Source organism: Canis lupus, chromosome 10, assembly GCF_003254725.2.
Source record: "Canis lupus dingo isolate Sandy chromosome 10, ASM325472v2, whole genome shotgun sequence".
NCBI classification, from domain to species: domain Eukaryota; kingdom Metazoa; phylum Chordata; class Mammalia; order Carnivora; family Canidae; genus Canis; species Canis lupus.
In genome coordinates, this window is record NC_064252.1 from 10,802,390 (window position 1) to 10,829,378 (window position 26,989).

Genomic DNA, 26,989 nt, shown 5'->3' on the forward strand with positions numbered 1-26,989 from the left:
ACATGCAAAGCCTACCATATATGCGTATGTGTGCATTTTTATCTGGGTTCTCAATCAGGGACACATGAGAATCTTAGCATCTGTGGTGAAGATGGGAGAAAGAACAGAAGCAGAGATGTGTGCAGTTTGGAAGAACTCTCCACTGTGATTCTGTTTTTTGCTCCCTGGTCTAGCTTGTGAGATACCGATTTTGACAAAAAGATCAAACCACCGGTTTAAAACATTGACTTGCATGTATACTCAAAGTAGACGCTATATTAAAGATGAATACTGAATTATCTATTTTCCAGAGAAATGAAAGCATATATCCACACAAAAACTTGCAAACATTAATAGCAACTTTATTCATTACAGTCCCAAACTGTCAACAATCCAAGTCTACCAGTGGGTGAATGGATTAAAAAGGAACATATACATCAAAACAGAAGACTTCCAAAAAACACGCTGAGTGAAAGCAATATAAAAGATGGTTCCGTTTATACAAAATTCTTGCAAACTATACTGACTGCAGATTAGTGTTGGCCTTGGGATCGGGGGTGGAGGGGAGGATTGAACTGCAGAGAAAACTGAAACTTAGGATGATGGAACTGTAATAACATATCTTGGTTGTAGAGTGGTTTCACAGATGTGTACCTTCTACTCAAATGCATGTCCTTTGAGCTGCTTTCAGTACAAGTACTAATCTCTCAACACTATTCTCTTGCCAGGGCCACTGAGTAGGGCTTTTAAGAGGCAGTCAGTAGGATACTACAAAGCTAAATTGTCACCCAGAGACTGAGGATAATCTCAGCCTTGTAAGAACCATACCCATACCCGAATCTATCTAACACCCGACAGAGCAAGAGCAAGTTCGTGTGGTGTGACTTATTCCAACAGGTGTACCCGTATTTTAAAGTCTGCAGCTTAGGTAACATAGACTATTACACACAATTCCCGGAAGCTAGCTAGAATTCCTTTCTTTACTGTACATCAGTGCCAGTCATTGCAAACTCTATCCTAACCAACTAAACTAACCAACTTTGGAGGAAGAAAATGATACCTCTAAGCTTCTAGAGATAAATTCCAAATTTAGTTTACAGAGAATTTGCCTCAGTACATAGGTGTATGGAAGCCAAATGATTTTGTGTTCTAAATTCTAATTACACACTAATTTCTAACTTTTATTTCCACCTTTAGAGCCTTAATAACTTTATCAACTATTTTAAAGTGAGATATGAGTAAGCAAATATTTGTATGCCCACTTATTTAAGACCTCATAAGACCTTAAACTTACTGTGAATCAATTTGCAAAAGCACTTTTGATCAAATTGAGCACTTTAAAAGACTTTTATTTTCTAACCAACAGTCATGAATATTTTGTATATTTTATCTTCAGTACCCTCTGTGTATTCTCGTAAACATCACATGTAATACTTATGAAATTTATATTTTTTAGAAAAATTAGGTTTATGATTTACAAAGTGAAGAGTAAGAAAACAAAACATGTTCTACAAGTGAAGAACAATCAAAAAGTATGTGTTAAATTTTTGAAAATGAGTCTACCTTGGAAATACTGTATTTTTCTTATATTCATACAAAATTATTATGGACTTAAATTTCATTGCAAAAGAAGTAGAACATTTAGTTATCCCACTATGAGCAAAATGTTTCTAAAAGATAATTATTCCATGTAGTGACTTTCTGGAGGACAAGCCAAACACTTCAAACAAACAGAATTGAAATACTTGATCAATTTTTATTCAAAATGTCTACAAAGTTTTAACTCTCCATTATACAAATATTTTTTCAAAATTGAGACATTATTCAAATGTAAGCCAAAGTCCTTATACAAATAGAATACACACAAAGGTCAAAAATATACATATTCTCTCAGCAGACTTTGTTACATAAATAAGAAAAATATATACAGCTCATATGTTCAGTTTAAAGTACAATTGTCTTAACACTGCAACCACATACAGAAGGTCCTAAAATAAAGACTACAGCAAATGTCACATGAATGACAAATTCATCTTATGACATATACACATAACCAATCTTCAAGGAATATATATTTCACACCTGGATCTTAATTTTTATTTTACTTTTGTTCATTTTTCAGAATATTCTGTGGATAGGTAAAATTCATAATTCTACCAGCTATGCTTGATACAAAACTTACAACATGTGAAGAAATCTATGTCTTTGTACTTTGGGGTTGGGTGTTAAAAGAATTCTGTAAGTTGAATTTCTATGAGCCTGTGTTAAAATTTTCCAAGTAAACTGAATTGGCTATTGAAAAGTCGACCAATTCTTTTTAAGTAGGAAATGTTGGGGAAAAAATCCAAACACTTAAAAAAGTTTCAACATAGTAAAGCAATAAAGAAAAATTATGCCAATGGTTCCCTAGATTGTTATGCAACCCAACTACATATATGTTTAATTATGTTTTGCCCCAGAAATTCTCCTTCCTTTTCTGAGCTCGTGCCAGAGTTTGAAAAGCCCGGAGACTAGAAGCTGCAGAACGAGCAGAAATCTCAGATAATCTGTCCTCATCTGCAATGAAAAAATAATAATCAGTGCAGAAAATATTGCTAATAAAAATACTGTTTTATAACATTAACAGAAAATTAAAAGCATCAAGTTTTGTAATGTCAATATTCACTGGTCAGAAAAAAATATTAAAATTATAAAAATAGAAGATATTGACATTTTCAGGTGAGTTCATAATAATTACCATATTTAGAAATCAAACATTTTAATGTTACATGAGCATTCTGTTTCCTGCCTGAAATCCCACAATGTCGTTACCTAATAAACACATGGCCTGTGATTTCAGCATTACTTGGAAACAATTCATCATCATACTGTCTCGTCCTACTTTAAAAAGTACAGCTGTTCTAAGCAAAAAGCTTAAGCATTTTAAAAACAAAATGCTCTACCTTAACATAAAACTTACATTTCCAAAATAATCTCACTTAAGGTAGAAATAATGTTTGACTTTAACATGCTACCCTTAATTATTACAGAAATTCCTCATTCTGAGCAAGCAAATCTATTATGTTTATTTGCAAACAATGTTTTTCTATTAAGAAGAAAACACAATTGGATTTAGTGTCCAAATGTCCGCATTTCAAAAACAGTAACTTGATTTCTAGCTCACTGAATTCTGAAAAAAGTCCTAAGTTTGCTAAGAGGAAAGAAAATCTTTAATACACATGAACTTATAATACATAAAGTATTAATTCAAATTTACTTTCAAATCCAAAATTTATAAATTCAGATAGTTCATATATTTTAGGATGAATTAATAATTTTGATTGTTCACATCAGGAATTCAAAATTCCTCCTGCCACTATTAGAAGCAAATGAATTTGTCAGAATGACTGCTACACAAGAAAAAAAGTTCATTTTCCCTAATCATATTTTTTTGAGAATTGAAAATTGATAACACTTGAAAAAAATAATAGATATGCTAGACCAAATTCCTGAGCCCCCAGCTAGCCAGGTTGGAAAGACAGAGTATTGACCTCAAGTAAAATGCTAGGCATAATCTCTTATCATTAGTTTGCCCTAAAAAAAAAAAATTGAAGATTTTAGGTTCCAGTTTACTGATTTTAGGTCCCAGTTTACTCATTTGTAAATGGAGATAATTTCACACTCCTCTCAGGGTTTCACAGATCTAATGAACTAGTATCTGTGGAGGTGCTTTGTAAACTATAAAGTGCTAACCCAATGTTAAGATCATAACACACTATAAACTACCATATAACAAAACTTCATACTTTGATCATATGTTACTTCACTACTGAAATACCTTCATCATTAAAGACTTCATGCTGAGGCAACTGGAAATTGTTCATCTTTGCTTTTCCCACTTAAAAAAAAAAAGGTAGAAAAATTATCCTTCAAAGCCACTTAACAGTATATCTTATTTATAGGAAAACATTAGTGAAAGTAGATTATCAAAAATTTTAGTGACTTTATATTTTTAATAGAAATTATCAACAGGCCATTCACTAATTTATAATGTGCTAAGCAAATATGTAAATAAACAACAAAATTTCTAGAATTCTTTACAGTGACAATATTGATCTATTCTAACTTTAAAGAAATGCAGTAAGCTTCTGTTTTTAAAGATTTATTTATTTATTGGGGAGAAGGGTGGAGAGGCAGAGAAAGAGGGAGAGAGTCTTAAGTAGGCTCTGTGGGGCTCAATCTCAAGACCTTGAGATTCCGACCTGAGCTGAGGCCGGGTCAGACACTTAACTGACTGTGCCCCCCAGGTACCTCAAGAAATGCTGTGGACTTCTGTTTAAAGATGGTAGATGGACTACACACATTTACAAAAATGACATAGACCCACAGGACAGAGAAAATGAGACAATGAGACAGCAACAAAATTTTGGTAACTGGAAAGCAAACAGAAAAGAACTGAGTGCGTATTGTCATACCTACACTGAATCCTAAACCAGCAGAGGTAGGAAACCAAGAAGCAACCAATTTGTTCTCGTTTCCTGGCTCAGGTTTAGGAGTATCAAGTACCCCTGAAAGTTGGAGTGAAAGTAAGGCTGAGCCAGGAAACTGCTTTAATACAACAGTCTGCCAAATCCTTTAAATCTGCACAGCTGGCTAACTACCCTTCCTCCCAAAAGTGGAATGGAGGTTTCATCTCCAAAAAGTTATCAGTGCTACTGTGACTAAAGGACTCAAGTTCAACAGAGGGCAAGGCACCATATTACAAACAGGGGAAATTACATATATCATTCCTCTCTTCAAAGAGATAGAACATGACATCCATAAAAGAAGAACATGATGCTGTATAAAAGGAGTAATCAGTGTTAAAAAAAATTCTTAAATTAAAAAATATAGCACAATTTTTTTTTAAAACTCAGAAGGGGTGGGAAATAAAAATGAATAACCCTTAGAAGACAGAAATGGAAAATAGGAAAGGTAAGATGAGAAAATAAGATCATGTCCAACATCAGAATAACAAGGAGTGCCAGATGAGGAGGAAGCAAAAAATGGAGAGGAAGGAATTACTGACTCAACAATTTGAGGAAGCTGAGGAAGCAAGTTCCCCACCTGAAAGAATCCACTGAGTACTAGCAAAATGGAGAGACCCGCTGTAAAAGCTCAGAGTGCTGAGTGTGAAGAGGAGATCCCCAAAGGGAAGAAGCCACATACAATGATCAAAAATGAGAAGAGCATACGACTTCCAACAGTAAAAGTAGAAGCTAGAAAAGAGTAGACCAATGCTTAACAAAACGACAGGAAAATAACTTATGACCTTGAATTCTCCATGTAGGCAGCATTTAGCAAGATCTGAAGACATTTTTAGACATCGCACCTGGGAACGGGGCATGACTGGCATCTAGGGGGTTGTGAACTGGGGTTATGGCACAGCTGAGTGCTCCAGAGAGGAGAGGAGACTTTTCCCATTTAAAGACATCTGCTATATTAACTGAAAAACTAGGTAACCTAACTTATTAACATATAGCACGTACTTAAGCCTTTGCATCCATCAGTAGAACTTTCATTTTAAAAGACAAAAAATTAAAACCAAAATAATTACCATTATGCTGAAATTCTGGATCTCTCAGAGAGCCCTGAATTCGACGAGAGGGATGCCAGTAGGATGGAGCACAGGGTGGAGAAGGAGACTGCCCAGGAGTATTTGTTGGATATTCTGGAATTTTTGAAACTGGAAGAGTTACCTCAGCAAGTTTGGGGATATGATTGGCTTCAGAATCTTCCCTCAAAGGCAGGGGATCAATTGTTTTTATACCAGCAGCTGGAGAAGTCAGGAGGGATATGGCGCGACTTTCTTTCTAAGTGACAGGAAAAAAAGATACGTATATATGTCCATATATATATAAAACCAAACCTTTAAACACTCAAAAGAATATACTCGTAAAAAAAAAAAATAATAATAATAATAATAATAATTGTAAAAGCATTAGGAGAAAGTATGGGGAAAATCTATATAACCTCCATGTGAGGAAGATTTTATAATCCTACAACCACTATTGGTAGACATATTTAGCTGTATAAAAATATACAAACATTAAAAAAATTTTAAATCACAAATTTGAGGAAAATACACAATTTATATATTGACAATTATTGTTACATAAATATTTCTTTAAAAGTAGTAAAAGATAAACTAATTAAAATGAAGGATATATATAAGCAATTTAAATAGACATAAAGGACAAAGAGCAGAAATATCCTACCCTATTAGTAATCAAATAATTTCAAAATAAAAGCACCAAAGAACTAATTTTTCACTTGCCAGATTAAAAGATTAATTTTTTTTAAAAGCCATGCTATAATACCCAGCATTGACGAGGATGTGGAAAAAATTGGCACTCTGCTAGAGGGCTGTTGGGAGCACAATCTTCCCAGGGAGCTGGTGAAACAGCAAAAGCCTTAAAAAACTTTGTGTTCTTTCATCATACAGTAATACTTGGGAGAATATTTACACACAAAAAGGTAATATTAGGAATAAAAAAGTAGCTGAAGGAGGATTTCTTTACAGTATTTTTTCAAAATAGAAAAATTAAGAAATAACAGTGGGCATCTAGTTTTAAAAAACTGGTTTCAATAATAAACAGGTGGTATAACTATAGGTCACATATCATGTCACTATTAAAATTTAGTTGTAAGTGATATTTAATGATATGTGAATATGTTCACAATGCATTGCCAAGTGAGAAAAAAATAGATTGTGAAACCTTATCTCCAGCACAACACATAAACACACTGTAAACCCAAAGAACTCAAACATTCAATAGTGGCTGCCCCCGAAGAGTAGAGGGGACATCACATATTTTGTTAAGTTGGTCCACAGTGATACATTTATCACTTTCCTAAAAGTCCTTGTATAATTTACTTATTAGTGAGAATACAAACCAGTGAAATCAAACACAGTTCCAAATTTTCCTAATTATTGCTTATCAATGTGGCCCTTCTTATTGATTTTGGGTTTATCAGTGCAATATTCAAAACACTGCTTTCTGAACTTAGGTATCGTTTTCTGCAATTGGAGAACTTACTTGATTCAAAGCAGAAAAGGCTTGGGATCTTACCCAGCAAAACTTTCTTTTTAAATCAAGATCTAAAATAAAACCACACATCTTCCTCTTGCTTCCCTTTTTAATTATAGGTATCACTTAGGAGAACTGTTCTTTTTTTCTTTATACACACACACACACACACACACACACACACACACACAGAATTTGAGATCTGCCATATTGGCTTTACTATTGCTAAAAAAAAAAAAAAAAAAAAAAAAAAAAAAGGCCTGAATGAAATCTCTAGAATATTTTGTAACACGTAGCGTTCCCAGGTTTAACTTAATGGCCTTGGTGATCTGCGTGTGAGCCCAAGGCTTCTCACTGGCCTCACTGCCTTAGCCCCACCCCCATACAGCCCATTTTTTTTTTTATCACGAAAGACCAGATCATGTTTGCTGTGTGGCTTTAAACCCTCCCAGGGCTTCCAAGTGCCTCAGAACAACATCATCACTCCTTACCCAACCTCCCTTCCAAAGCTCATTTCCTACCCCCACCTCTTCCCTCTCCAGGCCCCAGTCACACTGGTCTTCTCACTCTTTAAAACTTCCACTGCTGCACATTTGTACTTACTGTTCTTTCAAACTGGAAAACAGTCTCCCCTAATCTCTGCCTGGGCACATCCCTCATGAGTGAGGTCTTAGCTTTTTTTTTTTTTTAATTTACAGCACTTGCTACTACCTGAAATTATCTTTTTAAAAAATTATCTATTTCTCAAAATGAAACGGTAAGCTCCATGAGGGCAGGGATTACCATTACTGCTAACTACCACCTCTCCATAATTCTAATTCCTGACCACCACCTCCTGCCTTTAAAACTAATCGCCACGGCTACCCTAATTTCAACAAGTCCTTAAGTCTGCCAAGACCTTCCAATGATCCTGTCACCTCTGCACTGTGCCTTCCCTTCCCAAGTCCTATTTTTCTGCCCTAACCAACTCAACTTCCATGGCCAATCCTCATAATCACTTCCTGCTTATATCTTAACTCCCTGACCCCCTTTCTCATTTCCTCTTACTCCCTTAACAAAACACGGACCCCAATTAAATCTCTCTACTTACCCTGCACCTCTGCAGCCAAACATGTCTGGAGGAAAACACACAACTCATCCTGACTGGTCTTACATCAAATCTGTGACCACTAGCCTTAAATGGGCCCTTCAGGCTGCCCTGCATTATCTCACATTTCCCTGGCCTGCTCCCTCTCCCACTCTCGGAAAAAGACTATTCCCTGCCTTCTTCTCTTTACTCAAACCTCCAACCTTTTCTTCCCCAGCCTTCTTCTCAGCAAGGGTCTTTCTTCATGTGTTACCAAGAAACAATCCAGACACTTTCCCAAAGCCCCCATCATCACATCTCCCTATTTTATCTGCAGTGCTCACATATTCTGTGTCCTCTGTAACAAGGAAGGAATTGTCAGAGTGCCTAAAATCAACAATTCCACTCGTACCTCTCCCACATCCTACGCAACATCTTGAGGGGTGCTTGGCACTCAGTGCACAGGTGCAAAGGGGCTGCATCATCTTTCTCTGCCTTTAAAACTGTTCTTGTTGGGGCTCCTGGGTGGCTCAGTGGGTTAAGTGTCTGCCTTCAGCTCAGGTCATGATCTCAGGGTCCTGGGATTGAGCCTTGCATCAGGCTCCCTGCTCAGAGGGAAGTCTGCTTCTGACTTTCTGCCCCTCCCCACTACTTCTCTCTCTCTCTCAAATAAATCATAATATTTTTAAAAATCTTTAAAAAGCTGTTCTTGTCAACATATAAATGTGCTGTTATCTCCTCTCCTTCATCTTAACCTTACTCCCAACTACCATCTGTTACTCCACTCCCCTCCATGGAAAAGACTCTTAAAAGAATTGTCTATGGGCAGCCCGGGGGGCTCAGCGGTTTAGCGCTACCTTTAGCCCAGGGCTTGATCCTAGAGACCTGGGATCGAGTCCCACGTCGGGCTCCCTGCATGGAGCCTGCTTCTCCCTCTGCCTGTGTCTCTGCCTCTCTGTCTCTCATGAATAAATAAATAAAATCTTAAAAAAACAAAAAAAACAAAAAAAAAGAGCTAGAAAACAAATCTCAGGTCTAAAAAAAAAATTGTCTGTGATGACTGCCTCCGATTCCTCTCATTTCTCTTGAACTCACTTGCACTTAGGCTTTTGTCCCTCCCCACCACCAAAACTGCCCTTTGTCAAGGTCACTGATGACATCTCTGTTGCCAAATCCAATCATCAGTTCTCATATCTTCCTGATCCATCAGTAGCACTGACACTCAGCCCTCCATGACACCTCCAAGGTACTAGTCTCCTATTTCCCACCACCTCGCTGGCTATTCTTCCTTAGCCTCTTTGTTGGTCACACCTCAACTACCCTGTATCAAAAAACGGGGGTTGACACCTGCCTATCCATACTCTTCTCTCTCTCTCCCCACTCCCCTGATGATCTCCCCTAGTCTCAAGACCTCACACACCTGTGCCACCTATATGGTAAAGAGATGCAAATCTGTATCTGCAGCCCAACCTCTCCTCCCATACTCCAAACTCAGAAAGGCAACTCCTACTCAACATGTCTACTTGTACATTTAATAAGCTTCTCAAATGTGTTCAAAATAGAACTCTGTTTCCCCTTACAAACCTTTTCCTTATACCCTCCTCCCCATCTCAGTTCAATGGCAACTCCATCCTTACTGTACAGGCCAAAAATCTTGAGTTGTCCTTGATTCTTGTCTTTCTCCCATTCTGTATCTTAACCATTGGCAAATCTCAGCAGCTACACCTTCAATGCATATCCAGAATCAGACTTCATCGCATCACCTCCACTGCTACCACTATGAACCAAACCACCACCACTGGATATTGTAATGGACTCCTATCTAGTTTCATGCCCCTGCTCTTGCAACCCTACTGTCTTTCCCCAACACAGCAGGCAGAGTAACCATGGGAAAACCTGAGTCAAATCACATCACTCCTCGCCCCTCCAAAGGCTTCTCATTTCATTCAAAATAAAATTCAAAGTCTTTGTTACACCCAATAAGGCCCTATACAGTTTAGTTCCCCACTATGCCTCCAAACTCATTGCCTTTTCTTGCTCTCCCTTCTCTTGCTCTCTGCTCCAGCCACACTCACTTTCTGCCTGGTCCTCAAGGAATCAGATAACTGATCGCCTCAAGGACTTTGCACTTTCTATTCCTTTTGCCCAGAATGCCTTCCTACATATGCATGTGGAATCTCTCGCCCACTTCAGATTCTGCTCAAATGCAACCCTCTCAGCAAGAACTTCCTATTCACTTCCCTTGCTTTATTTTTCTTAGTACTTATCACTATCTAGAACACTATGTATTGTATCTACTTATCCTGTTTATGGTCTCTCTTCTTCACTAGAACAGAAGCTCAAAAAGGGCCAGAATTTTTACCTGCTTCTTTCACTGCTATATCTCCAGTCCTAAAACAGTGCCTGGAACACAGCTGGAATACAACTGCCACACAGTAGATGCTCAATAAAAACTATTACTTTTCTTCTCTCTCTTCCTGTTGAGTTAGTATTGATAAGACTTAAAAGTGTATCAGCAGAGAGGAACCTGGGTGACTCGGTTAATTATCTGCTTTCAGCTCAGTTCATAATCTCAGAGACCTGGGATCAAGCCTCACGTCTCGGGCTCCCTGCTCAGCAGGGAGTCTGCTTGTCCCTCTCCCTCTGCTTGTGCTCTTTTAAATAAATAAATAAAATCCTAAAAAAAAAAAGTGTATCAGCAGAAATAGAATGCCACTGCCAGAAATAAACAATTTAATGCCTTTGCCTTACTAAAAACAGGTTAATAACATCATCTCCACATGATACACAGAATTTTCTAAAATCTGAATCTATCATTCATTCCATGCAACTAAAACAATCATGCCCTAAAAAGATACTTTTCTACCAAAATATAAGTACTTACCTTCCTAAAATCATTCTTTGCAGATTCTATGACATCCTGAGAAGACATTCTTTTCCTCGGTTCGGGGACGGAAGGCCTCACTTTAGAGGGAGATACTAAAACAGCACCACCTAGAAAAATACAGAAGACAACAAGTCTCAAACCAAATTCTCATGTAGAAAAAGTAGGTAAAATAAGAACTGCAGTGTTTGCCCCTTACCAACAGCTGGAGTGGTGAGATCATGATGAGTCCTTTGGATTCCACCAAGTTCTCTCAGCTTTGGAGTAGGAAGCCTGCCTTCTTTTCCAGAAGATACAGAAGAAGAATCTGACCTATAAATACAGTCTACTATGAAGCATTTTCTCCAGAAAATAGAATTTAAAATATTTTGTCATTATTGTGCAATAATAAAATACGTAATTTATAAGATAAGGCCATTTTGTTTCTGAAAAAAATAACAAATCCACATGCAATTGAAAGTGACTGAATACTAGAAAAGAGGGGAAGATCACTGCAAGTCAGCAACACAGAACATAGAATTCCTCCATTAAATCAGGGCCTAAGGTTCCTATTAGGTGCAAAACCCATGACTGAATGATAAGGGATTTAGATTATGAGCCAAAAGCACCATTATCAGTGATAGAGAACCACCTCCCAGAGCAATTAACATACATATCAACATATCAACAGGAATTAGCTATTTGCAGAAATCACTTATTTTAATATCATCAAACATTATCTTTCTTTTTGGTAAAACATTTGATATTGAAGAGTATCAGCTATTTTCCTTAAATCATAAAGAAAGCCATGGTCCCAGACACATTTACAAAACTGGCAGGTCAGAACTGATGGAACATAAATTAAAATGATTCTATAACTACTGCCGCCCAAGTAGCTCAATGTTCAAGTGTTCAACTACCAATTACTGGTGACTCAAATACCTGCGTGAACCAAATTATACATCAGATAGAAATGCCTGCATTGTGACATTAAAGTAACATCTGTTCTCTCTGAGTCATAAAACCAAGAGTGTAAGCCACTGAACTTAGTGACAAAACAAAAAATATGAACCATGTGCATAATGTTAATACCGATTAACTTAAAACTCTCACCCTTCTTTTATCTTGTCTGCCTCAGATTTTTCATGTACTTCCAACTTGTCCAGCTCTCCCGAATGAACCTGCTTGTCCTTTTCCATTTTCTCCTCCTCCTCCCCCTCCTCCTCTCGCAGCTGTTTCTGCATCCCCTCATTGGTGTTCTCTGCATCCCACGCCAGGCGCCTTCTAACAGGTAAGGTGGGAGCATCTGACATGCCCAATTTCTCTGTGGTATTTTTCTGGGGCTGCTCTTCCAAAACAGGCCTTTTTTCTTCCAGTGTTGTAGGAGGACACTTCTGCAAAGTCTTATGGCTTGTAGGATCTCTACATAACAAAAAAGTTTCAAACTTGAGTTTGAGCTTATACTAACTTTAATGAGTCTATCATTCCCTTCCAATGTTCACTACTATGTTTCCCACAAGTATTACCTTGCCCAGGTACTGAAGAAAGAAATCAAATTAAGAGTTCACAGGACAGTATAATAAAGTAATACTACAATTTGGATTTTCTATTAAAATACTCCAAAATAAAATATTTGCATCTTCTCTCATTCCTACCCTCACAAGGCATGCCCATACCACCGCTGACAACATGCATGGGTGTCCCCGGACTGGCATTTACACACATATATTAGGACTCCACATAGTCTAATTTGTTCACTTGTCAATTAGGGTTTATGCACAAACTCAAGTGTACTTGAGGATCAAGCAAACTGATTCAAATTTTACACTTTAGGTAATCTTTTTCAGACATTCCTAAGGAATGGATTTTGTGGTGAATTTTTAAAATCAGATGTCATAATTAGAACTTATAGGTCAATTGGGCTTATATGATGATATTAATAAATACTAGAACCAAAATATAATTTGCTACAAATCAAAGTGCTATTTCTCTTACAAACAGTTAAATAATGTTCACTTTAAAACCCAAAAGAGCAGAGAACTCTCCCATAGAATCAGGGCCTAAGTGTCATATTAGCCACATAAATCCATTAACGAATGGTGACAGGATGTACTACTAGCTTATATTCTCTAAGTTGTAATTGTTGTTGCTGCCTTTTCTTCTTACTTTTTTAAAGTTCTTTCCATCTACTGCATAATCATCCCTATTCTCTATCCTTAAGAGACATTATTTTAAAAAAGTAACATTATAAAGTCTAGTCTTCCAGATTTACATTATTATTTACACAAAGCTTTACGTCTCACAGAAAATAAACTAAAATAATGAATAATCTCATCCGACTAGAAGACAAATTTTGAGTGGTCATGTCATTTTCCTGTGATTCCATGACCTACTTAAGCTACAACAGACTTTTTTGCCGTCCACAAAGAACATAGCTCACCCAGCAAGATCTAGAGCTCTAATGTTACTACTAATAGTTCCTTCTGAGCTTGTTGTGGAGGAGACGTCCCAACAGCGATTGTTATCAGACAGAAGCTGATTCAGATGGTCCCGAGAAAAATGTGTTCCTTGAACTCGTTTCCTGTAAAACTCCGCCTTCTCTCGGAGTTCTTTAACCTACACAGGAGAGTTGAGACACTGTGTGTTACTTTGAATGCTCGATTGCAAATATCACCACGCTGCTTATCAACAATAATGCACAAATATAGCCAGAGACCAAGGAGAAGGGAAGGCAAAAGGAGCCACAGACATTCATCAGACTACGCACATTTTAAGCAGAAATTAAAACAGTCAAGCTAAAGCGCAATGCAGTTATTTTATTTCAGGCCAGCGGGCAGGAAGAACTTGCAGCAGTTAAGAAAAATATTGACACCTACTTCTTATTTTGACTGAAATTACACAAGTACTCTATGCATTATTACAGTTTTTAAAAACTCAAAAGCGACCAACCTCCGCATACCACATGGCATTTAGAGAAGCCTAGGAGAGGAATATAGAAACATAACTTAATGACAGGTTAATGTCATAGCAGAACATTAATGGGAATCAATGAAATACCTTATTATTCTTCCTTCTAAATATATAACAAACTTGTCAATCAATATTTTAAAAATAATTTTTAGTAATATTTAATCCACTAAGCAAGATGTCCTATTACTACCTGGAAACCCAGCCACATTCCCACATGGCTGAAATGCTATCAACAACAGGTAACCTAATTATTATTCCCACTTCCCCACGTTTGGAAGAGTAGTGACATGCCACAAACCCCTATCCTTTCTGTCCTAGCTGCTACTACTATCGAAGGCCCCAGTGAGAGAATCATGAGACTGCCCTCTCTCAATTGTTCGACATTCCCTAGGCATCAGCAAAATCTCAACTTTAAAAAAAAAAAAATGTATTAAATATAAGAATATCCCACAAAATAACAATTGTAATATATTCAGCAAAGTGACAATTCAAAAAACTGTTCTGATGAACTATAAGGTAATTTGAATTCCTTAACATGCAAAGAACATTTTTTCATTTGGAACGAAGCCTTTTATACTCTCTGAAACCCTTTAATTTTATACGTCACACTGCCACCTGCTGGCTTCCCTAAATTCAATTCCACAACGCAAAAAAATTAAGTTTCAGCTTAAAATTGTTTCACATCATCTTTTATTTATTTTATTTATTTTATTTATTTATTTATTTATTTATTCTTTAAAAACTCAATTTTTCCTATCATAAAGATGGACTAATAACATTAAAAAGATATGCAGATGCTGTCTGCTAACATTTTCTTTCACTTATAGGCAAAAAGCAAATAAACTTGGCATTGCAAAAGCAACTGGGGAAACACATCCTCAGTTCCTTAAGGAACACTCCTGAATGCAAAGGGATGAAAGTGTTACATCTGCAAGGGAACTACCGAAAGCAAAGGACAGTACCTGTCATGGTGGCTAAGAAACCATATAATCCGAGCAGAGTACTACTGGCCTAACAAACCAAACCTGAAACATTCCTTAAGGATAATGCAAAATATTTTTTTTAAAGATTTATTTATTTATTCATTCAGAGAGAGAGAGAGACAGGCAGAGACACAGGCAGAGGGAGAAGCAGGCTCCATGCAGGTAGCCCGACGTGGGACTCAATCCTGGGTCTCCAGGATCACGCCTTGGGCTGCAGGCGGCGCCAAACCGCTGCACCACCGGGGCTGCCCAATGCAAAATATTGTCTTCACTGCCAAGAAAAACTGAGCCATGTTCATTTATCATTTCTGTTAACTCCTAAACTTTAAATTACCAGTAATGGTTTTTGTATTTAACAGATGGAACTGAGATATACAGTTTGAGTCCATTAACCAGAGTGTTCTGCTGTTAAGTAGGCTCCACGCCCAATGTGGGGCTTGAACTCAGGACTCTAAGATCAAGAGTTGCATGCCCTACCAGCAGAGCCAGCCAGGTACCCTCTCACCAGGGTGTTTTGAACGCACAGAGGTCTTGTTATAAAAGTGCCTTGATATAATCCAGATCTTACTTCTATTAAGTCCTCTCACGTTTCAAATGTTTCACAGCTGCATTATCACCTACATGATAAAATCTTCAAGCTTTAGCACAGCTTCCTCCTCCAGTCTCAAAGGCCTTCATGCATATCCTCATTAGTACTTATTTCATTCCACTGGAATTAATTGCTCTTGTCATTCTCCCCCATTAATCTATAAACCACACAATGTGAAGGAAAATGCAGCACACAACCTGTCCTGAGTGTAGACTCAGCGCTAGGCCTGAGCTGGATGGCTGGTAGCCAAAGATAAGCAAGAAAGTCCCTGCAGCACTCAATGTGCTCACAGTCTGATAGAGGAGGCCAACTTTCTCCTCCTTGATAAATTATCATAATACTGTATAGTCTATGCCATAATAATTGAAGGAATGGTTCAAATGCAGCCACACTGTGTAAGGTGAGCTGGGAAGGAACAGCAGAGAAGGCTGTATTTCATCCAGGTGGGAAGACCTATTGTCTGATGAATGAGAGGAAGGATAAATATCCCCTCCATGTGAACAGTGATCCAGTTTTACTTGTTAACAATATTTTTTTTAAAAAAAAGCAGATACTATGGAAATTCTATAAAGCTTTATTCAATTCTATTTGTTACTGACATTCAAAACTCAATGTTTTAAACTTATCATCAATATTTATTAATAATCTTAGTGCTAATGTTATAGTGGTTTACAAATATATGATTTTAGACTTCTAGATCCTAAACTAGGATGAAAAAATAGAAAGTTGGTATTTCCTAAAGCGAGCTGTTCTACTAGAAAAAGAAAAAAAAAACCCTACTGGTATGAATTCAGTCTCAAGAACCAATAAGCAGAGCCACTAAAAAGGATATGAACTCAAACGCAATTAAAACAACACACACATCCTTTCCAAGTAATGCCATCAGATTATAGGATATAAATGCTGTAAGTAGAATGTTTTCATTTCTGAATTTCTTTGTCCAAAATAAGAATTCAACTAAGTTGTTTAACATTTATATACAGAAAATTCAGATTAAAAAAGATTAAAAAATAAAAATTTTCCCCAAAAGTTATCCCCCTCAAAATGAGTCATCTTTATGCATAGCCATCCTTACAATATCTGTCAAATTACAGTATGTCTCTCAAATGTGGGACTTTATCTTAAAGTCCTATTTGTGGAAGATACATTAGAAAAAAAAGCATCTCAACTAACGTTTGGATTAGAAAATTATCTAACAATCAAGAAAAAAGAAATTTAACACAGGTTCAGCAGTTATTCTAAGGATGAGACCGAACAATCACAACATGCTAGTTATTATTAAAAACCTTTAAAAAAATAAATAAAAATAAAAACCACCTTATAAGTGAGCGTTTTAAAAAGCAATAGTGCCAGTGGTTATATAATGGAGACAACAAATATAAGTCACTGGACAAATAAAATCAACCACCTTAATATTATATGAATAGGTACTTGGGTCTTAGGATAAGATACCCAGGCACTAGAGTATGAATAAATAGATTCAAAAAGTTTAATATTTCAAACAACATAGGAGGAAATGAATATGATATAGGGACTAGAAAACTATAACAGGACTCAAAAAGTTAACATTCTAATTATAATAAAATCACTGATGTCCAAGTGCATTTGAAGAGCGTGAATAATATTCCTTCATGAAATGTTAGGAGTGGGAAATAAGGGAGTTCCCTATATGTAGATACTTCATAAGCAGCCACAAAAGTAAATGTCTTCAAGTTAAAAATAAAATCTAAGATTTAAGTAAAATATGGCCCACCCTAAATATTTATGACCTGGTTAAGTGAAACAGCTATCAGCATCAGTATAAAATTTAGCTAAAACTTATTCTTTTCTAGCTCAAATTCACTATTTGAATTATTTTGCCCGCAGAGGTTAAGGCAAACAATAGCACTAAATGTTAACAACCACCATTAGCAATGAATTTTTTTTAAGTCTAAAAAACTCAAGATGGATCGTAAATTAACAACAACACAAATGTTTTCTTCCATCAGGGCAGGATAAGGACTATCATTTTATCATGACTCCAGGCATAATCCTCTAGTCCACTAAATTTTTAGAACTGAGGTCTAAATACCAACTTGTCTTAATTTAATGAAGTTTCAGAGACTAAGAGATAATCTTTCCAAAACAAGAAGCCTCTTGTGAGCCCAACCCAGGGAAGCCCCTAAATCTAACAGGCCAGTGGCTAACACCGAATAATTGGCCACACGAGCTCTCTATGGCCATGCTCTGTACCCTGCTGCCTCTGCCCCCAGCTTTTCCTCATTCCCTTTGAGACTGCTCAGAGCTCCTCACCAAGGTCTGGCATGGCTGTAAACCAGTCAGGAGTTTCACTGACACTACTCCTTTGCTTCATCAGGCCTGCTCCCGATGCTCTTCTTTTTAACTTTATTTCACCAGGGTGACTATGTGAATTTTGACTCCACCAATATTTGGGACGGCTTCAAGATTGGCCCTTTACTCTGCTATACTGCTGCTGAGCTATGCTCAAGTAAAGAGCAGCCACAGTGGAAGGAATCAGGTAACCTCCTGAAACAACATGTGGAATACAGGAATCTCACCAGGACATTGGTCTGGGAGCTGCCAGGGCAAAGAGCCAGCAGCTCAAAGAACGAACGCCTTCCTCCAGAGGCTCATTACATGTAACTTTTGGCTATGGCTTCAAGTACAGAGCTAAATAAAAGGTTCATTCCCCATCCAAATTCTCTCTCTCTTCACAATGAAGGGGGATGGGATGTTTTACTTTTGCTTATTCACACAGAAAAAGGCAGGGAAACCATCAAGATGTGGTTTAAAAGATGATAGTTACACAACAACCCAAAAAAACCCTCCACTGTTTCTGACTGTAAGAAGCTTCCCAAAGATTACCCTTTCCCTCAAACCTTTCTTTCGGATCCTCAGAATTTCTCCCACATGTCAGGGTATCCCAACACTAGAACTCAAACCTCTATCAACACAGGCCACTCCTCCCTTACGCTTACAGACTATAATAGTTACACACTGCCAGTGGATTCCACTGTCAGACAAACTAATCTTGAAAATTAATCTTCAATTGAGAGAGTGGAGGTCTGGATATTATTAAGAAAACTACAATGCTATAATTCTATAAACTCAATTGGATTAACACAATGAAACCTTGGATTGTAAAAACCTTTTTAACTTAAAAGACTTTAATAATAAAAATCTCTAGTTGAAAAAGGAACTATTTGATATAAAAAAAATAAACATGCTCATAAACTATATCCTAACACATAACTTTAAGTTCCAGATACTTTCAGTGTTACTACTGTATCACATATCTTTAAACTATTGTCCCTATTACTAAAAGAAACTCACTGTGAAATCAAACTGGGATACAGGCTCAAAGAAAATGTGAGCTTACTGACCTTATATATACTCACCTGGTCTGGTATGTTTTCCTTCACACGGGTCCAAGCCCCGGCTTTATATAAATACTGGGCTGGGCTCAAAAATTTTGCCCTATATTCAGAATTCACCTTCCTAACAAAAATGAAATAAGAATAAATATTTCAGCATGTTAATCATCTAAATACCATGATATTTTTCTTCTAAAATACATACCCAAGCCTTTGATGTCTCCAAGGAGTAAGCTTCTTTTTAGGCTGGCTTGACTCTTTTGATTCCATCTCTGCTTCTAATCTTAAAGGATCATCTGTTTTATCACACTACAATGGAAATAATTTAAACATTTTATGCTTAAAATGTTATACATTAAAGTGAAAACATAAATATTAAAAAGTATAACTGGACACTGTATTACAATTCTGTTTATGGAAGTAAGTTTTAACTACTAAAGATAACCTAGAAGTCACAAGGAATTGACAAGCAAGTTTTAAAACTAGTATACTTTGGTTTTTTGAAGTATAGCTCAGGATTTGGTTCATTTTACAACAAAGAAATTTTATATCCTTGGCTAGGAAAAAAAAAACTTTTAATTAACAAACATCTAAATAAATAAACTTGATGTTACTACCTATTAAACAATTCTTTTACATTTGCCTTTGATATTCAAATTTACATTTAATTGTGTTGTAGTAATTAAGTAGGCTCCATGTTGGGCGTGGAAACCTACTTAAAAATTAATTAATTAATTAAAAACTTAAAAATACACGTATATATGCATATTTGTGTTTGATTTCCATTATTTAAAGTATGTGTTTCTATCTCTACTGTCACCCCTATAGCTCACATTACTGTAAGGCCAATTATTTGCTATTACACATGGTAGACTTACCTGCTGTATTGCCAAGCACTTGCCACAGTATTATATTTATTTAATTAAATCTTTGTCTCCCCACCAGCACAAGAGCTGCATGGGGCTTAGCGTGGTTATTGTATTCTCAGTACCTACCCAGTGCCTGGCTCCCAGTAAGTGCTTAATGAACATGAGACACTTAATGAACAAATGAATAAACTAGCTAAAACCAAAAATTTCGGGTAGCATTTGGTAAAAGAAAATGTGTAGAGTCTAAAATAATTTTTTTTATTTTGTTTAAAGTTAAGAGTTGATGAATACCTTCTTTTCAGGAGATACTGCTTCAAAGTTTCCGTTATCTTTCAAATCATTTCTTAATTTTGGTTCTTTCACTGGAGATAAACCTTTGAAATTTCTTCTGTATTCAGTTTCATGGATGACTGAGTTACCTTTGAATTGTGGAACAAATTTGCTTTTATTGTGGAAAACCTTAAAACAAAAATTACTGTAGTTTAGTTCTTTGTTGGTTAAATATACAAAACTTAGTTTTTCAATTGCTTTAAGAATTTCACATATAAAATTGAATTATAGGATACCAAAAAAAGTAAAATTATATGACTGTTTATAATGTCATTTCATATACATCAAAAGGACAACAAAAGCAAAAACAGACAAAATGGACTGCATCAAACTAAAAAGCTGCCATATAGGAAGGAAAACAATCAACAGAGTGAAGAGGCAACCTATGGAATGGGAGAAAATTTCTACAAATGCTATATCTGATAGGTTAATATTCAAAATATATAAGGAACTCAATTCAGTAACCAGAAAACAATCTGATTTCAAAAATGGGCAAAGGAGGGGAGCCTGGGTGGCTCACCCAGTTAAGTGTCTGACTTCTGATTTCAGCTCAGGCCCTGATCTTAGGGTCCTAAGACTGAGCCCCACATCACAGTCTGCACTTAGCAGGCAGTCTGCTCAAGGATTCTCTGTCTCCCTCTCCCTCTGCCCTTCCTCCTGTGCAGGCTTTCTCTCACTCTCTGAAATGAATAAAATCTTTTTTAAAAAAATTTTTTTTAATTTTTAAAAATGGGCAAAGGGACATAAACAGACACAAATAACAATGGAACAGAATAGAAAGCCCAAAAATAACCTTGTGCATATATAGTCAATTAATTTATAACAAAAGAGACAAAAATTGGGAAAGTATAACCGCTTCAATAAATGGCGTTGAAAAAATTTGACAGTCACATGCAGAAAAATGAAACTAGACCCTATCAATCAGACCAAAATGGGTCAGAGATGCAAATATAAGATCTAAAACTATAACTAGAAGAAAACATAGGCAGTAAGCTCCTTGACATTGGTGTTGGCAATGATTTTTTGGATTTGACCCCAAAAGCAAAGGCAACAAAAGCAAAAATAAACAAGTAGGACTATATCAAACTAAAAAGCTTTTGTATAGCAAAAGAAAGCACCAACAAAATGAAAAGGCAAACTATGGAATGGGAGAAAATATTTGCAAATCATATATCTGATAAGGGGCTAATAACCAAAATAATAAAGAACTACAACGCAGTAGAAAAGCAAACAATCCGATTAAAAAATAGGCAAGGAATTGAATAGACATTTTTCCAAAAAAGACATACAGATAGCCAACAAGTATATTAAATGGTGCTCAACATCACTCATCATCAGGGAAATGTAAATCAAAACCACAGTGAGTTATCAGCTCACACCTGTTCAAATAGTTATTATCAAAAATACAAAAGATGACAAGCGTTAGCAAAGACGTGAAGAAAAGAGAACCCTTGTATATTGTTGGTAGGAATGTAAATTAGTACAGTCATTATGGAAAACAATATGAAGGTTCCTCAAAAAATTAAAAATAGAACTACCATATGATCCAACAATTCCACTTCTGGGCATGTTCCCAAAGGAAATGAAATCAGTATCTCACAGATATCTGCATTCCCACATTCACTGCAGCATTATGCATAACAGTCAAGATATGGAACCAACCTAAGTGCTCACAAACAGATGAATGGATAAAGAATATGATACATACAATTAGAGGAATATCATTCAGCCTTAAAAAAAGAAGGAAATCCTGTCATTTGCAAGAAAAAAAAAAGATGAACCTGGAGAACATATGCTAAGTAAAATAAGCTAGACACAGAAAGACAAATACAGTAGATCTCACTTATGTGAAATCTAAACAAGTGCAACTCACAGACGCAGAGAATAGTGGTTACCAGGGACTAGGGAGCGGGAGAAATGGAGACACACTTGTCAAAGGGTACAAAGCTCCAGTTTGCACAATGAATTCTGGAAATCTAAGGTACAACATAGTGACCATAGTTAATACTACCATATTATATACTTGAAATGTGCTAAGAGGGTAAATCCTACCACACACATACACACAAAGGCAACTGCGATAAATGTGTTAATTAGCTTGATTATGGTATTTCACAAAGTACATACAGATCAGAACATTACATGTACACTGTATCATTTTTATTTGTCAATTATACCTCAATAAAGCAGGGGAAAAAAACCCCAAAAATCAATTTTCTACACTCGTTGTTTTGAATAATAGTTACTATAATAAAAAATAACATTTAAACCAAAAAAAAAAAAAAAATGAACCATATCTTTTCTCCTCAAAGTTTCCCTCCCCCCTTCCCTCCCTCTCAGCAGTATGGTAAAGGGATAAGTAAAATAGGCATATTTTAAGGATATGAACAAGACATTCACTTTTCAAGCAATTCTGTTAGTTCTACTGGTTTTTTCCTTCCTTGACATCAACTTTTTTTCTTCCTCCAAAAAGAGAAAGATTCTCAACATTTTGAATGTCTGATATGTTCATTTGTTCAGTTTTAGTCCTTTGCTTGCTTATCCTTAGCTTAATGCAAGGGAAAAAATAGGTAATTATTATCTTTTTAGTTTTAAACATTTTCATTTATCCTGAATATTTTACAATATGGTTTCTATTGTACCACTGATTACAAAGAAAGCAAAAGGAAAAGACATGGAGGGCAAATGAGATATATTATTGCTTGACAATGCTGAATAGTGCATCTTCATTCAGACCAAATCCAAGCAGAGTATCTTTTTCCTGAGTATAACCTCAAAACTTTTCTGCCAAAAGTTGTTCAGACCCCTGTACATATTAATATAAGACATCCTTTCAGAAAACAGGTGCTTGGTAAAATAGGACCAAATAGCTCCTTTAGAGGTTCCCTATCAACAAGCATTGAAAGTTTCCATCACATGGTTCTTCAAACTACAGACCCTAAAATTGATATGCTTTGAATCAACAAAGAGCATTTGCTTCCCCCCAAAAAATATTTGAAACCCTCACTGATGAAAGCAGTAAAGCTACTAAGTGAAGGTACTGCTAGTGATTTACTTCATAATATCCTTGTGGCCCCATAAAAAGAGCATTTCTGAAGCACAATGTTTCTCCTGAAATATGTAAAAGCCATCAGTGGGGCTTTGATTTGAATCAGCTTTAGCTGATAAAGGAGAAATGCTCTACAAAAACTGAACAATTACAATTTTCAAATAGTAAGTAATTTTGTAGGTACACTTACTATTCAAGAACACTTGTGAGCCAGCAAAAGAAGTACTGCTCCTATTTACTAGATTCACAAAGGATACACACATCACCTCATGCTATTTTATGTTTCTAAAATGTTATATAAATTTCAGTTTTTTAGAAAATTGAATAACAAGTAAGCAAGCCCAATGCTGCCACAATTTACAGGATCACAGGTATTATCATCTTAGTATAAGATTACTGATATTACTGTCTTGTTGAATCTACCCTCTCAGTGCTCAGGGGTATATAATGTTTGTAAGTGAATGTTGAGATAGAGGAGCAAATGAACATAAGGGTGTATGGGAGCAGGGGCGGTTTATAAAGAAAAATGCCAAAATCAAGAGAAAGAAAAGTCTAAGCTGCCATGGGCCTCTGCAGCTATTCTAAATTAAGTATTTCCTTACCTGGGCCTAGAAGTATGATTAAGAAGTAAGAGTTAAGAGCCTAAGAACTGTTTAGATGATGATAGTAGTAAAACAACAGAGCATTTATTAGTTAACGGTAGTCCAGTACCAAAAACTGCGTAAAGGTATAATGAAATCTAGTATCACATTTAGTTCTCATCATAGCTTTCAAATTTTACAAATGTAGTTAAACTGACAAATCTAATTACTGCTCATTTGATACAAAAAAAAGATTATGTATCTTGCATTGCTTTTATTTTGTATTTACTAAAATATACAAAGCAGTTATGCCTTTCTTGCAAGACAGAAAACATGCAACATATTAGTCAACAAACACAATATTTTAGAATAAGACCAATCTAATAATTTTTTTTATTAAGCAAAAAAATCCCACAGCATGCAGAAACTTACCAGGAATCAAGTTTCATTACCCTGTCTCATATTTAGTGGATGTCATGGATTTGGCAACAATGATCATGAGTGGCCTAGGACAATATCACTTATCACTACTATAAATCAGAATAGAATGATTTTAGCAAAAAATCTCATTTTCACTTTCCTAGAACCTACCTCCAGGCCTACTTAAGTACCTAATTTCTCTTAGCTCTTAGTTCCATGTAAATCTCCATCACTAGATCAGAAGAGGATACTTAAAAATGTATTACATCCATTAACCTACCTGATTGGCGGCAAAAACTGGAGCAGTTTCTTTAGGGGTCTTCCAAACAAACTGCCTTTGATACTCAGAATTCCTCAAGATATTACGTGAAGGAACAACAGTCAATCCTGCTTTCTTCCGAAGAACTCTATCCAACTGTTAGGGAAGAAAAATCCCACCCAGAGTCATTAGAAGTTTCTATTCAAACTTTTTCTTTCACTATAGTAAAAAAAACAAAACGTGTAACATGAAATCCACCCTCTTAACAAATTTTTAAGTATACAGTATTGTTAACTACGTGCACATCGTTGTAACCACAAACTTTTTTCAATTGAGAAGTAATCTCCCTTTTAAATTGTCAAACTATTGAAAATTCCTTTAATTCCTTACAAGGAATTTAAAAAATTAAATTAAAAATTAAATTCCTTACAAGGAATTTTATTTCTTAATTTCTGTGCGTTCCACGAAAAGATAGCACCTTTCATTCAATCTCTTCCTACCAGTTATTCATAACTAAATCTGTTACGAAGAAACGGCAGCACCTTGCCTTATCCACACCTTGCTTCTGAGACACCCCTTCCCCTGCTCACCACTTACACGTCACCTTCCTTGATTCTACTGTGCCCCCCGGTTTTTGCAACAAGCCACAAATTCTTCACCAACACTTCTGAATGCCTCTCCGCGGTTCTGGCGGACAAGAAATGGGGAAGAAGCAATCCACTGGAGAAAGATGCGGGAGGCAGTGAGCAGCCTGCACAGGTCCCTGCAGCCTATGCTTATGTGCTCGCAGGGACGTTCCGCGGGCCAGGTGTGACATAAGAGAGCAGAACTCCAAGATCTTTGAGATTCAGCCAGAACTGCCCTTCCTTTTGCGTTTAATCAATTGCGATTCTGTTTGTTTACACAATAAGAAATTGAAAAGGGCCCACGTAGAAGTCAGCTCACCACCCCCGCCAGAGGTAATGGCCTGCTACTCTCCTTCTCCTGTCTCAATTTGATCTCTCCCTTAGGACTGTGGTGCTGATATATGATGAATAAAATCCAGAGGCAAGCTGTCCATCCAATGAAGAGATATCTTAGTATAACCAGTACAAAATGGCAACTACTAAAAACAGAACTCCCAATAACTAAAGTCAACAGCCTCTTACCTATATATATTCTCTAAGACATTAGATAAGAAAACAACAATGGAAAATTTTTAAGCACAAAATATAGTATTACTGAAATGATGAAATTTACAAAGGATTCTATGGTTTTGAAAAGAAATACCGTGAGTATACCTACCCCGTTATCTACATTTTCTGAATGAAGCTTAGTGGAAGGTTCCGGGTCCTCATTTTCTTTAACTGGTATATGGTTTGCTATTATATCCGCATTATTTTCCACACTATCTGAAGCCCCTTCAGCTCTAGAGTCTGTAGACTGAGATCTGGTTCTTTTGGGAACCCTTTCTTGGGTAACATCTTCTTTTTGTTCTGCCTCTTGCAATTCTGTTTCTGGGGCTTCAGGTTTTGGGGATATAACTATATCATTCTCTGGGATCGCTCCATTCCACTCAAGAGATTTTGAAATCTGTGGGTCATGATAAGGGACTCTTCTTTTTGAAATAAAACTTGGCTCTCTTGTGATTCCTACAAAATACAGCATATAAAAATTGCAGCTACCAAAGTATAAAGTTACAAAGACAACTTTTAATAACACTTGTAAGGGACGCCTGGGGGCTCAGTTGGTTGAGCGGCTGCCTTCGGCTCAGGGCGTGATCCTGGAGTGCCAGAATCGAGTACCACGTCGGGCTCCTTGCATGGAGCTTGCTTCTCCTCCCTGTGCCTCTGCCTCTCTGTATCTCTCATGAATAAATAAATAAAACATTTAAAAATAATAATAATAATACTTATGAGAGAAGAAATGGAATTGAAAATTCAGTTGAGGTACAAGGTCCTTTGAGTGGCAGGATAAAAAAAAGTTTATCAACATAAAAATCTTTAATTTTGCTTTTTAAAAATACTAAAAGTTTGACATAATTTTTTTTTTAATCGGGGTCACAATGTTCAAGTTATCCTGACACAAGTCACTAGAATCACAACGTGACGGGCCTGGCAAGCCAAGCAGGACATGTTGCCTCCGTTTCTAATTACTTTCCTGTGCTACTTAACAGAACAATGGGCATTGGTACTGTCAAAATTTGGAACTTTTCACAAAGCTTCTCTTATGCACAGTAGACCAAGAAGAGAAGGGATGAGATGTCATTATGCTGGATCTTGGTTCTACGTTTGCATTGATTTCCTGGGAATTAAAGAGAATGAACCCTTTTAACAGGAGCTAAGATACTATTTCTCTATATTTCTGTCTGGCAAGCAAATGTCCAAAAAACTGAACCTTCTACCCAAGTAAGAGGAGCTCTGTGGAATGACAGCCACTGAGATACTGTCCTAGTTTGGGGCCATTCTTTAAATAGAAGCCTGTGTAGGATGGGGAAGAAGGAGTAAGACTAGAAAGGAGGAGAAGGAAGGTGAACTGAAAATCTGGCAATGACATAGAACCCCCAGTTCTCTAGCCTGTCACTGAGTTTTGGCCATTGAACCAGGGTCCCCACCCTTACAACGCTTCC

At 36.5% G+C, this 26,989-nt stretch overlaps 1 protein-coding gene across 3 annotated transcripts in view; it reads right to left on the reverse strand.

Annotated features, from left to right (window-relative positions):
• Nucleotides 1-1,715: 1,715 nt before the first annotated feature.
• MDM1 (Mdm1 nuclear protein) overlaps nucleotides 1,716-26,989 on the reverse strand; it is a 29,166-nt gene continuing 3,892 nt past the window's right edge. The window contains exons 3-15 of one of the 3 annotated variants that reach the window (XM_025476663.3): nucleotides 25,666-26,012; nucleotides 24,403-24,537; nucleotides 20,034-20,201; nucleotides 19,079-19,182; nucleotides 18,898-18,997; nucleotides 13,907-13,936; nucleotides 13,398-13,573; nucleotides 12,071-12,379; nucleotides 11,178-11,290; nucleotides 10,979-11,088; nucleotides 5,697-5,810; nucleotides 3,797-3,856; nucleotides 1,716-2,535 (exon numbers count right to left, since the gene is read on the reverse strand). In XM_025476663.3, the coding sequence (XP_025332448.1) occupies nucleotides 3,839-3,856; nucleotides 5,697-5,810; nucleotides 10,979-11,088; nucleotides 11,178-11,290; nucleotides 12,071-12,379; nucleotides 13,398-13,573; nucleotides 13,907-13,936; nucleotides 18,898-18,997; nucleotides 19,079-19,182; nucleotides 20,034-20,201; nucleotides 24,403-24,537; nucleotides 25,666-26,012 (1,724 nt within the window). In that variant the 3' untranslated portion in view covers nucleotides 1,716-2,535; nucleotides 3,797-3,838. Of the gene's footprint in view, nucleotides 2,536-3,796; nucleotides 3,857-5,554; nucleotides 5,811-10,978; nucleotides 11,089-11,177; nucleotides 11,291-12,070; nucleotides 12,380-13,397; nucleotides 13,574-13,906; nucleotides 13,937-18,897; nucleotides 18,998-19,078; nucleotides 19,183-20,033; nucleotides 20,202-24,402; nucleotides 24,538-25,665; nucleotides 26,013-26,989 lie in introns of all 3 variants that reach the window. The other 2 variants (XM_025476661.3, XM_025476662.3) reach the window with 2 other exon arrangements.